The sequence below is a fragment of the Mesitornis unicolor genome, unplaced genomic scaffold, assembly GCF_000695765.1.
Source record: "Mesitornis unicolor isolate BGI_N332 unplaced genomic scaffold, ASM69576v1 scaffold45962, whole genome shotgun sequence".
NCBI lineage: Eukaryota > Metazoa > Chordata > Aves > Mesitornithiformes > Mesitornithidae > Mesitornis > Mesitornis unicolor.
Window position 1 is genome coordinate 8,117 of NW_010169372.1, and position 14,340 is coordinate 22,456.

Below are 14,340 nucleotides of genomic sequence, written 5' to 3' on the forward strand. Positions count from 1 at the left end.
CACTACAATTTGATGTTAATGGCTGTTTGAGTATTCAGTATTGGAATTCAAAACATTAGGATTATTAAGAGTTGCAGTCAGTGAAAACATCTCTATTTAAAGCTTCTGAAACACAGAATTTTAAAGTTCATGAGCTTAAGATTATAGCTAAGTTATTCAGCTTTAATAAGTACTTTTAAGGAAAATAACACAAACCAAAGCTTACTGGGTTTGCATACACATTACTTCTGGTGTCAAACATACTGGAATTTTCTTATGCTTTCTGAATTTTAAGGAGAGCTGCACTGAATGGTGCAAAAGCTAGATTGCTGAACTGAGAGTTTCAATGCAGTATGAGCACAAACAAGAATACGAATGTATATTTCATGGCTAGCACTTTGGTTACTCATGAAGGTATTTCAGTGACATCTCCTTAATTCTGGACAGCTGACTTTGAAAGGATATTTCTGTGAGGCATATTAGTTAATAAAAAGTGAAATATCCATGAGAAAATGTGGGCGATATTTATTTCAATTCCTCAAAAATCTTGTATTATGCACATGCCCACATGTACCCATGCACACAATTTACTGAAGTAAAAAGTTTACACCATGTCATATCAGCAATTTGAGAGCGTGTAATATGTAAGAAAAATGCATAACTGTTCTTAGATACCTGAAAACTCTATTCATTGTAATTCTTATGCATATCTAAAGAAGCAGCTTAACCAAGTTTACAAAATACTTCTTATGGCTGTTGTGATTTTTGCAGTTAAGGAATCAGGAGCTCACAATATGTACATCAAGCTTAAATGTCTTGTGTATGTTACAAGTATAAAGCAGTAGGTGGGGTAAGTATGACAAATATACCGAAGTCCTGACATTGCAAAATCTTGACCAAAATAAACAAACAAAAAATGACCCAGAAATCATCTCTATGATAAGAGAAAAGACATTTCACTTTTTGTGAAAGAGAAGAGGTTTCACCATCCCTGCCAGGATCTTGGGTAGCTGGGCAGCAATCACCTCTGACATCATCTCGGGGAATTCAACACTCAATGCACGGGACTGGAGAAAGGTGTTCAGACAGAAGAGATGGAGCTGTTTCACCAGCTAGATTTAACAAAACAGAAACATGATAAATCAGGCTAACAGCAATGTAGCCAGGTTAACACACTGTCCATCACTTATTTCACACATCCACCAGCTGACATCACAATATACCTTCCTCTGTCATTCCTTAAATCAATAATGTGGGTACTTGTCATTCCCTATTAAAATATCCTCCCATGGCAAAAAGTCATAAATATAGCTAAATGGTATGGCATATTAAAACAGTGCCTCACTAATATTACAAAGTGTTATCATCCTCACTCATGATGGCATGCACCATCAACAATGGCAATTACTAACCAAGTATTCAATCTTTCATTTTATCCGCATGTTCACCACACGTCTCCATGCCTTGTTTACTACGCACTATTCAAGCATTGCTCTGAGTGTCAGCATTTACTATTTCCTTCTGAGCTTTTCCATGGTTCTGATTATGACCATACCTGGGTATGCCACAAACATTAAACTCCACAGGCCCTTGTCCCTTGAAAACAACTGCTCAATATATGTGATTATTTCACCCCTTCTGTCTTCTCTGAGAAGTTCCAGTTTTGTAGTTTTCCTTTAAGACCTGTGACCTTTCTGTTGTCAAATATCATACTACTTCTGCTACCCTAGGCTTTAACAACAAACAGTCTCTCCAGTGTGATTACCTTTTCCTTGTACCTCCTTTCACTTTATCAGCCTGAGCTGAAACAGAGACCTGAACTAAGATACTCCAGGGACAAACACTACCCTCATCTTCACTTTGTAGTATATTTTGGAGCAAACCTTGGTCACTCAGTTCACTGAGGCTATTCTACTTTGTTTAAGTATTTGAAATGAAGAAATTGACTGTACAATGCACTACTCAAAGTTTTCCTCTGGGTGCTGTGACACTCAGATTACAAATTATTTGTACAGGTAAGGCAGGATGACCTTTAATCCCAAGCAAGACAGATCCAAACAACTTCCTCAAGCACAGGGCTGCTGTGAGCAGTACACCGGCCAGGACTTGTTTTTACAAGTAAAAGGGGACTGACTGAACTCCAGTGAAGGGTTTAGCACTGTCAGCCCCAAGTGACAACTGCAGTCTCACTACCAGTAAATACTTAAAGTCAAGACCAATATCCTCCCTTCAGAATTTTGTGTTGTCTACCTTCACCTGTAAGGATGCTTTCTGTATTTGTTTCAGTCTCCTTTTGCTGGTATCTGAGACAATGTAATAGCTAAATGGTGAATGTGAGTTCCATGGACAGCAGAAGCTGATGGAGAGGTTTGTGCAGAGCATCAAAAGACTCCAGATCACCTGGTGAACCACATAATTATCAATATTCTTACCTCTCTTAACTCCCATAAGTGGGATGCTCAATGGTTCTTTTTTCCCCCCCATCAGAAGAGGGAATTAGTGACAATGAAAGTTTTTCGATTAATAAATGAATTTATTCATGATCAATTAGATCAATCAGCAAAAATGCAGATTTGCTGAGTGCAGAAGAATATAAACATGCAAAGGCTCCATCCTTCCCTGAACTCCCTGCAAGCTCCTCACAACCACCACTGAACTTTTGAGTCTTCCTAAACTACCATAGTGCCACTTTCCCAGCGCTTGCTAAAACCATGAGGTATGGCCCTGTACCTCTTCTTTTTCCATCTTTTGCAGATGTACAAGCCATTACAAAACAATATTCCTGTGGGCAAAGGTTTATATGGAATGTCATTCCTCAGTTTTGATAGATATTAAGCCAATAGGATACATGCTGTATTCTCAGAGATGTGGAAAGGATTCAGCTGCATCTTCTAAGACACAAATCTCTGATATCACCACTAGAGTTCTCAAAAATTATTTAAGTCCCAACTACAGAGAGATACTGAAAAAATGGCACAGAATATACACATAAAATAGTTAAATTAAGGTTGCAAACCCAATATTGGTTATCTCTCTCTAATTCTTAGTAGCCTGGCTTTGCAATTTGAATTGCATAATCTTCATATTATTTAAGTATTTTTGTGAACACATTCATGAAAAATGCACATGCACACACACGCATACAGACCACTTCCTACCAAAAACTGTGCTATACCATTTATGTTACAGAAATAATTAAACAAAATATCAGCATTAAAATACATTTTTCTCAAATATTAAAATCTTGTATACCATATAATTGATATAAAATGTGTGTTGATACTAAATATATAGCTATCTACTCATACAAATATACACACCGAAGGAAAAATCATAGTATCCCAGAATTGTTTAGGTTGGAAGAGACCCTTAAGATCATTGAGTCTAACTGTTAACCTAACACTGCCAAGTCCACTACTAAACCATGTCCCTAAGCACCATGTCTAATGTCTTTTAAATACCTCCAGGAATGATGATTCCACCACCGATACAAAAAGCAAATCACATTAACAAGTAAACTTACATCATGCATGGAATCCATCAGTTTTGTAAGTTGATAGAAACGTTGCGAGTTGGCCACAACTCCTTTCTGGCGCAAACCAATTGCCTTCACCAGTTCTCTAATGTAACTCGTTCTCATCTCATCAAATTGGCTTTGACTTCTGAGACCTTCCAAAGGAACTAAAAAGAAAGTAACACTCGTGTTGCAATTTATTCTGAAGGCAATGAGAGACATTTGAAGTACAGGAACAATTTATAGCGTATTTCACACTGTGCAGTGCAATTCATCATTATACGCCAGGTACTTCTTCCTATTCGACAGTGAATCCAGCAGACAGGTGTAGCTGAGGCTTAAGGCTAATGCTGATGTCCGGAAATAGCCGTAAGCTTCAGCAACACCTGTCTGCTGAAAAGAAGATGGCCAAAAGAAGCACTCCTGTCCTTGAGGAAAGATGTCATGGACTGGCTCACAGTTACACTCCTGAGGGTCAAACCTCACAGACTTATCTTGGAGAGATCTGGCTGGAGCGCTTCAAAAGGGAGGCAAGGAATGAACTAACCACTCTTACGTAGTGCAGACAGTAAAGCATCCAGAGCTCAGGCTTCCTGTTTGGATCTCTTTCACTTAACAGAACAGATGCACTATCAGAGTCTTAAAAGTGAATAGCTTTTTAGAGAAATTAGCAAGGAGGAGCAAAGGGTTGAACTTGCTCTTCTCACAGCCGTGAGGACCAAAATGAGGACATGGAGAAAACACTGAAAAATGAACCTGTTAGTGACTGCTAGTGATAAGATCAGGGTACAGGTGCAAGTTCTAGACTCTACTTTCCTTGATGTGGCAGAGTGTAATACACAAGTCTTGTAGTTTATGTTGTCAAAGGCAACTAAGAAAAGAAAAATTGGAAAAAATGAAACTTGAAAAATATTCCCATCTGGCAATCAAATCTTAAATCCTTGCTTCACTATAATAATCATATATTAAAACATAATCTTGTTTCAAACATACTGTTTTTGAAAGAGCTGTAGATTTCTTCCCCTTTCCTTTCTCTCTTGCCCACGACATTTCACACTGCAATGCAACACTTAACATTTCATATTCCAACAGCAAGCATGAGGAGAAAGATTCACCTCATCAAATGTTAGACAGTTTATAGTATAAGCACCTCCACCTGAGCTAGTTAGCAGTGTAGTTTTAGTGGGAATGTAGTAGGCATGTTCATTTTTAGAAGTATCTTTAGAAAGAAATTAATTGTGCTTTAGAGATGCTTATTTTTCTCCACCTACTTTAAAGGAATTTCATAGGGACTAACATAATTAAATACGTCACCTACTAGTTATCTAGGTATCTACTACATCTTCAATCTGGTATCAGACCTTGACTACTATCAGGCCACAACAGATTTCATTTGAGTCTCTTTTAAAGAAAAATTGAAGCTTGGTTCCTAGTGACACTGATTTACTCAGTCAGTAACACCTAACTTTCAGGTGATTTGTCACTTTCAGTAATTAAAACATAAATAAAATGTGTGTACTGACTCTCTGTAGATTGCATTGTATTGTTAGATACCTAGAAATGGAATTCTTAAAAGAGAAGCCACCTAAAAAGCAGATGGGTACACAGGGGTTGGGCCTAAACCCATTCCCCGAAAAAGAATTAGACAGCAAACCCAGCACTGAGAGAAGCACTGCTCTCCATTTGGAGGTCAGAAACCCTGTTCTGAAACAGATTGCCTAAGTCATGTCTGGTTTCTCAGAAGAATGTAAGGGAATAAGAGACACTTCAGGCAAACATATTAAAATTCCCTCACCTCGAGCCCAGAGAGAGCTGACAAGGCAGAAATTTAAATCTCCACTCTACCCGAGTTAAGCAGAAGTCTCCTATTTTGTAAGGGGACTGCCCAAGAGAAGAAGTGATCCTGTTTGCCAAGGATGTCTCTTGCTCAGTGTCTCATCAGACAACTAATTGAATGTCTGGGGTGAGGACGGAGACACAAACACAGAAAACAGCAAGTATACCTTGAAGACAATTGTAAAAGCACTGAGCTGGGCTATGGAAGTCAGGACTAAAACAGAATTTAAATAAAAATAAAAATAGAGAATAGAATTTGTGACTGCTTCCACAGAAAGTATGCTTATAACACTGTATCTAATAATAGTCCAGCTCTTAAGGAGGGCATGTTAGATTTCTGATGGAGATGACATCCTGGACGAGGTGGAGCTTTGGTTTGACTCAGTATGGCCTCCTAAGTCCAGAGAGACAAAGGTGGCACTGGAAAGCGTGCCTGTCACAGGGTGTTCTGCTTGTGGAGAATGCAATGTGCTTAGAAGTAATACTCAGAGGCAGGAATACTCACAGTGGGGAAAAGTTAAGTCATGGGAAAAGGATAGCTTAATTTTCAAAGCCTGGATGGTTCTGGGTATGTCTAAACAGTAGAACTATGAAATTATTACATCTGTGGAATCTTTTTCATATAAAGTGACATTCTGATGGAATTTAGGGTTAGGTGGATGCTATCCTTGACTTAACGTCTCTAAACCAGCAGAAAAGTCCTTACATTTCCCTTGTGAATTAAGATAAAAGATCTCTTCCAGCAATGCATGGCCTATTTCCCTAAAATTCTGCAAAAGCACAGTCATGTTTCCATCTAATCACAAAAAGTTCACTAAACTGTTTATGTGAGTGAAGAACTACAATGTCTTACATCCACAAATGCAATTTAAACACAGGTAGCTCAAATATTCCTTCCCCCTGAACACATGCAAAGAATGCGGATGCTTTTATTCAGTGGCAAGAACCCAGCCAATATCTTCTGCAACAAGATTTTGCAACTCCTCTAAATCAAAAGTCTGGAAAGTGCTAGAGCTAGAAATGAACTTGCTATATGCTTATTTCTCCTTTTTAGCATAGCTCTACTTAAATCATCATGTTTCTGAACTATTCCTAGTATTAGTTCCTACACGATTGTGTCCTCTGTAAAATTGAGCTCTATTATGAACGTTCGGAGCACTACTACAACACAGCATATTCTGTACAGTAAATAAGGACCTGTAATACTGAAACAACTGCAGAAAATAAAAATGTTGGTCTCCTTTTTGCAAAGACTAATTCTGCTTTCAAGACAGCTTCAGAATTGTCAGAAGTACAGTATAAAGAAAATAGTCTAAGGCATAGCAAACTCAAAGGAAAAAAACTGTAACAACAAAAATAATATTAAAACTTGGGCTGGGGCTTCCATTCAGGATTAGAAACATATCAAGATTGATATTTTTTAATGTTTAATACAAATTACTGTTCATTCAAAATTATATAAAAGGTAAAAAAAAACCAAAAAACACAACAGTTCATCTAAATAATAAATGAAACACAAGGCAGAATGAGGGACTAGAAGTTGGGACTTGATTTACTGTCAGTATACGAAAGTTTGAAATGGCTACACCTTCACAATCGAAAAGGATTAAGGTGAATACCATAACTAAAATAAAAGTAGTTTTCTAATACACTTTATAGCATCAATGAGGTTATATGTTTTTCTGAAACTAGTTTTGTGGAATTATATATATATAATACCAAACAATATATGTCTCAGCAACAACAGTTAGGTATGTTCCTTTCCTCAGAGATCTAACAAATTGTTTTTTTCCTGTAAGACAGTAAGTGCAGGAGAGAACAAAAAGCAAAACTCATTGGCACAGGTAAAAATGCTTCCTTTTTTAAAAACTCATGTTTATATATATGGAAGAAATATCTTAAAAATTAATTTCTGAGAGCAATGCAGTTGATAAAGAATGGTAGCTGAATGAATACTGTTAAACTGGGGCACATTTGATTCCAAATTCCAACAAAGTAACTGGAGTTACATCAGAGGGAGATTTTTGTCCACATTAATTTTATTGCTTTAGCAATAATGGTATAGTATGCTATAATATGGTATTTTGCTATTATTTTAGCAATTTTATGTACATATGATCTATATTTAATCTTTAATGCTTATGCTCTACTGAGACCAAGGTTTTTTCAGCATGACCGTACGCAAACACTGGCCAAGTACAGTTTAAGAGGGAATAAATTTTAGTTCCTTATCTTTTACTGAAACTTTGTAGAATCAACAAACAGGTAATGCAGGACTTGCACATCTCTTCTCCAACTCCCTAAGTGGGCAGAGAACCAAATTTCAACATTCTTCCAATTACATTTCTCAGAGGTGCTTATTCTCATTTCTAATAGCACCTGTACCATTTCAAAACTTTCTGTTTGGAGATTCATAACTAACAATTACAGTCTCCGTACATTTTAGTATATCAGAAAAAGTTTTGGAAGATAACTTCATCAACTACCACATTTCCTATTTAAAATGGAATGCAGCTGTATGCTGGATTCTATAAAAGATACGGATGATTAAACATGACCACGGATTTTGTTCTAGAGAAACAAACCAGAGAAAAATATTTCCATTTGTTTATATCTGTGTTAAACTTGACTTATTTACAACTACAAAAAGTTGAATAAATGTTAATATTGCTTGCCATGTTCACCTCACTAATTCTTTTGAGTAAGTTTTAAGCTCTTGACCAAGATAAAGCCCTCAGTCCTGACAATTTATTAAATATTTTTAAATATATTTCTAATGCTTGTAAAGTTTTCTTTTATGTGTGTAGAGTCATTTATACTGAAGAGCTTCCAGTCAGAAATACTGCACTTTTTTTTTTTAAATAAATTTACAGTATAGCTATGTATCAAAAGGGATTCAACATTTCCCCAGTGCCTTTATACACGATAAATCACAAGTTATTTGTTCCTTATAAACACTAGAAAAATTTTTTTAGGTCTTGGAATACTAACATACCTCCTAAAGAAGTTTCCATTTGTTAAGCCAGATAGCTTAGCAATTGTCAAGTTAAACAACATGTTTTAAAGCTCTTTTACTAGTGATATTTTACAGAGAAATAAAAAAACCTACTTGTGTTGAGAAGTAACAGTGCTTTCATACATAGGAACTCTTCTTGGCTAACTTGAAGTCTGACAAATTCCTGTGGGAGTTGCCACATGGACAGACACAGGGAATAGAACGATGATTCTTTCATCCTCTGTCTTACACCCAGAAAAGGTAAAAACATATTAAAAAACATAAAAATAAAGCAAAAGAACAGCTACAGTACTAATTGCTTGAATGAAGTGCCTTGTTAGTAGTTTAATTAACACATTACAGAAATTAAAGAAAGACATACAACAAACCAATTTTCTGACTTTTTTTATACCTACACTAGTTTTTCAATCATAATGAATGTGCAATTATTTTAGATGTGTCATTTGTTACTGCTGCCCAGGAAAAAAACTTAGACTATCAAAGCTGAATGCTAACCACTAAAGAAGATTTTTTAATTAAAAACACCCTAATAATTAATGTGAAGTACTTTTTTTCTTTCAGAGGTTGATAGATTTTACATTCTCTGAAAAAATTTGAAGCATAAAACTGAAGATAAACCTGAAAGTTTATAGAAACTTGTTCCTAGGCTTTGCAAAAGTGTCTGCATGAGAATACTTTGTTGCAAGCCTAACATTGCACTGCTAACAGCAACGATATTATTTTGTAGCATTTTATGTTATTAAAGAAACAGTTAAAAATGTTAAATGTAAATATATACAAAAAGTATTTAAGTAAACTTAGACATCAGTACAGACTTATCTAAACTCCTGCAGAGGTAAACAGGACAAATCACACAAGGAAATACATAAAACTTCAGTTTTTTGCAGTACTTCAATCTTACATTTTTCTTTGAGATTTTGGTATCCTGAATATATTTCATTGCATATATTTATTGGGAAGGCAGATTTCAACTGGAATTACTGCAATTACATTACTTCAAAGTATGTAAACTAAACTGAATTCACTGTACATGAACCTGAAGATCCACTATCATGAGCTAATTTTACAAAGCTGCATCCCAATCCAGACGAATTAGGAACAACAACGACAAGATTGAAGTCTGCCTGTCCCCCTGACGAAGTTCAGATCAGTGTTCCAACTTGCCTGCACACAGCACCACCAACAGTGAAAAGAGAAGACATTTTCCATTAATAAAAGACTTCTCCCAGTGCACTGAGTTTTCTTCTTCTGTTATTTAAAGTGTTACTGTTATCTTAAACAAAAATGATTTCATCTTTGTTCAACATCTGATATCTTGCATCAGCTCTTAAATGACTTAAACACAGAAATGTAATCTGTTAGATCTGAAAGGATTGGTTACTTCTATAGCTACTTTAAATATACCCTCCTATTCCTTTCTCATACTCAGTATTCCCACGTGGTATCTATGAAAGTTGACAGCAGTTTTCAGGGTATGCTTAAATGCTGTTCTTAGTCATGTTTTCAGACACTGCAAGTATAAGTAACAGTAAATCCTTGTAGGGTTTTAATCCTAATTCCTGAAATCGTTGTCAGTCTAACACTTCTGGCTTTCTTGGTCTGAAAGTGATGCTACTGAATAAGTCATTCCCAAGCAGCACTACAGCTTAGTTCATTAAATGACTGATTTGCTCTGAAACAATCTTGGATTGTGGTTTCATGGTCATTTTGAAACAACTCAAGTGTGTGTTGCCCCTGTGGAAGGAATTTCCATTATCTATTTCCACCTCTAGGTGCGCGCTCCTCGTGTCCTGGCATCAGTGCCTGCATGCCCACATGGTTTGTCAGATCAGGGATCACCTCCATCTGCTAATTAATGGCTTTTTCTGCGGTGTCTCTCAAGCATATCAATTCCTTATCTGTTTGACAGTGCAGCCAGATAGTGTTTGATTCAGCTGAAGTGAAATCATGGAGATGCACGATCAGGGCTGTGAGGCAGCTGGAGTTGACTTTTTGGCTGTGTTCTGTGCTTAAAGTGATCATAAAAGTACACTCTTAGACATCATAATAGACAAGGAAGTTGCTTATATTTAACTGATCTAAAAGCTAGCTTATTTCCCAATAAAAAGTTGCAGCTATGATTTACTGTGCCAGTTACTTTTCCTGTCTAACTCTTTGTTTATAATGTTTCTAATATGACCCTGATGAGATGTTGTATAACATCTCACATACCCAAGAGAAGGCTATGTGGTCAGCCCACCTCCTTCTCAATGTGGCTGGTCTTGAGCTGCAAACAAGAAGCTGTTTCTGAGGGTTCATAAACCTCAACGCTACACTTGAAGAAAGTCATCTTCACAAAGTGGTAGCAGTGGTCCACATGCAGGGTAATACCACAAGAGAGGACATTATTGCATAAAGCCATCTCACTCTGTGTTTCCTCTGAATGTAACCATGGTATATATTACTGACTTTGCTGGGACAGAATACGGTCAGAAGTTCTTTCAATCTCATCCCTTCAAAGTATTTCAATCTGTACAGCACAATTAATACACATGGAAGAGGAAATAATGCATCAATCTATAACCTCACAGGGATTTACAGGCATCTCAAAGAGGAAAAGGCCAGGAGATGCAGGGCCTGCTCCACAGAGTATTTTTTATAAAAACCTCCTCTGGCAAGAACATATGTCTATAGATTTTAAATTCATTCATGTCTATAGATCTTAATTTCAAGTGCCTAGATCTTCTGTAAATCTACCTCTTAATCCTTCAGCAGGTATGTGTTAAAAGAAAACTTGTTTAACTTTAATCTGACTTCATAGTAGTTCTTTTAGAATGTTGAGAAAAAATAACTCAGAAAAATGGATTAAGGAAAAATATATAGGAAGATTAAATGATGTCCTACTGTTTCTGGAAACCTCCCCTGTATTATAACCAAAGTATCTAAAATTACAGCTTTGAAAATATTAATTTGCAGAGCTGAAAAACTGATGAAGGACATCATTTCAATTCATCAGCAGAGTGAAGGAAAATCTAAGCCAACAATCCCCACACACACCAGAAATTTATCATATATCACATATTTTATCCTCGATACTAAAATTCCTTCTTGCTAAATTATTACAGTTTTCTAACAAGAAATGTACTTTAGAAAAGCAGAGTTTTATCAGAAAGCATCAAAACTATTTTACGCTATACACAAACTATTTGCAAAAGCCACTCAAACAACAACGACCAAAGAAAATCCCACTTAGTTTCATTTATTAAACATTAATTCATGTCCTAGTCAGATGAATCCAGGTTAATCTTCTGACAGCATAATTTTTTTAAAAAATTTTACTCTTAGATCATTAAAATATGATTTGAACTCCTTTTGTTTGGCAATGTCAACAGAATATTTGAGATTTGCCCAAAATTCTTCCCAAAGTTGCTGTACTTTAATATGATCAGAGGACTTTCCTCTGCTTTCAATTTTGTAACAGAACAAGTCATGAATGGAACCTTGGCCTCAATGAAATCACATTCTCATTGACAGATGTTCAAAATGTCATTCATACTATGCAACAGCAGAGTTTACTTACTCATTTAGAATCAGATCTGGTGCAAAATATAACATCTGACCACTGACATGTTTGTATGATCTCCATCCCATTGCAAAAACCATTAGACTCATCCAGGAATACTGGATGAGAGTTATCTGGTCATCAATATGTAAATTCCGAAATCCTGGAAGTGAAAGGAAAAGTTAAAATACTTTATAATTCTCATTTAGACAACAGATGAGTAGGTGTTCTAAGTTCACAACTTTGAGCTATAAAACTGAGAATACCTGGAAAGACAAGTGCTTTTGGGGATGTAGCTTTCAGAAGTTTAAGGTGTTTGTATAATAACTGGCTATCTCTCACTTTGATCTGAGATCAAGGTAACCTCTTGCCTTTCTGTCCTGATCCGATACTTGATCCAATGATTAAACCAAAATTAACTTTAGCAGTCAGAAGTGACTATTTCAGGAAGCAGGAAAAAAAACTTTGGTAAAAATATGGCAGTTTGTAACAAGATCACTGTAACTATCTCTTATTTAATACAGATAGCTTGGACTTTAGTGTTTAGTGTTCTTAACAAGAGCACTAAATACAATAAAAAACAATAAACATCCACACATTAGTAACTTTCTTGTATTTAACTAAAAAGAAGAGCATTCAGTTGTGTATTTGCCTTTGATAACTTCTGTTCTTTGATAACTTTAAAGATTGCTATGAAGTATTTTAGTTAATCTAACTGTTTCCTGCCACTGAAAGCAGTAGTTCTGTTCCTCATTACCCGGCCTTGTTACCTCCTTCAAGCAAGCTCTGGCATTAATGCCACCCCTCAGTGAATTGGTTCAGCTCATGAAGCCATCAGAAAACTACAGAGGGTAAAAAAAAGGTTTGTTTTCTTCTCACTTAATGAGATGAATCAGTTCAACCAAGCAGTTTGACAAGCACAAACTGCGATGGGGAAGAGCAGTGACAGAGACTACCCTTTCCTGCAGCAGTGAAGTGTCAAACTGAGTTCAGATGAAACCCTATTTCAGGGCTTTCTGGTCAATATATTGATTTTTATATATCCCAGGATCAGGCCCCTTTGACCATACAGCGCATATACCTACATGACATGGATTTTTTTTGGAATCCAGTCTTGGATCTTCATATATTCAGCTACTTCTCATTACCAGTCTATTTGTGAGCAGCTTAGGCCTAACTGGTACTATTTATTACTATTTTTCTCTGTTGCTTTCAAAAATTCATTTTAATAAGAATAAAGAATATGCAGAAATAGAAGCATTTTTTAATACCAAAAGAATAACAGAGTATGAAGGCTTAGAGTGGGAAGGCTGCTATAATGAACATATACAGGAAATCCCTGGGCTTCTGTTGGTTTTTGGAGAGAGTCTACCTATTTAGATGCATTCCTTCCAGAGCACCCTCCTATTAAAACGTATTTGATTGGTGCATCTATTATCTGATGAAGTGGAAGCTTAATCATTTTAGAATTTGTTAAGAGTTAATTAACAGGCAGACAATAATAGTCTGTTTTGACTGCTCATCCGATGACGTATTTCCTTAACTGGAATTCATTACATATAAGAAGTGCTATTACCTGGTAGCAATTTAGACCATTTGACTACACAAAGAAGTTGCCTCTCACAAAGATGATTCAGACTGGTCAGCAAGGAACTTGGTGTTTCGGGTTTTGTATTGTCATAACCAGCATAGACAACTTCGGGCTCAATGCCTCGTAAAACACTTATCATTGGGGGAATGAACTGTATTTCTTGATTTGGAGAAAAGGGCAGCCTTTGGTTTAGAGATTGGCTTTCATCTTGAAGGGTTGCTGGCTGCTGGAGTGCAACATCTAATGTTCTCACAACCTTAATTTTGTTAAACTTTTTAAATTTTCGACCTGAAAAAGAAAATTGTTGATCAGTTAAAAAGAGTTAACCAGAAACATTAATATTTTCCATTATTGCTGAATTACACTTTTCATCCATACAAGGAAACTAGAACTGTCTTCTGAAAAAACTGTCTATGTTTTTATTACTTATATAATTAAGAAGTTATAATGGAAAATTCTTAAGAGTTTCTCCCTCCATATCCTCCTCCCTTCACTACAAGATGAATGGTACCCACCCATTAAATTTATGACCATGACTTCTAGGTTACAGTAACCTCATAAAGTATTTTCTGGTTCAGTTCCCACTGTTCTATCATATGCCGTCAGCTGAGCCAGCTGGCTCTACAATCAGTTCCTATTCAATGTTAATTAAGGATACTGTTTCTTTTTCTCTCTAATATTCAGAAACAAAAATGCTAGTAATTAATTACTATACACAGAAATTCCTTTCCTCCAGTTCCATAAAGGCATTTCAGTGTCATGGCTAAATTCTGTTTCAATTATCTGTAATATAATATTATCCTTTTACCAGAAAGAAAACATAATTCAGGGGATGAATGAAAACCCAACAAATACTGTAAAAC

The 14,340-nt window shown here is 36.0% G+C and overlaps 1 protein-coding gene across 1 annotated transcript in view; it reads right to left on the minus strand.

Annotated features, from left to right (window-relative positions):
* Window positions 1-935: 935 nt before the first annotated feature.
* Window positions 936-14,340, minus strand: part of PGR (progesterone receptor) — a gene marked incomplete at its 5' end in the record, with an annotated part of 34,265 nt that continues 20,860 nt past the window's right edge. Inside the window, 5 exons of the mRNA XM_010179319.1 lie at window positions 936-1,091; window positions 3,503-3,660; window positions 8,439-8,569; window positions 11,905-12,049; window positions 13,463-13,765. Coding sequence (XP_010177621.1) covers window positions 936-1,091; window positions 3,503-3,660; window positions 8,439-8,569; window positions 11,905-12,049; window positions 13,463-13,765 — 893 coding nt within the window. The remainder of the gene's footprint in view (window positions 1,092-3,502; window positions 3,661-8,438; window positions 8,570-11,904; window positions 12,050-13,462; window positions 13,766-14,340) is intronic.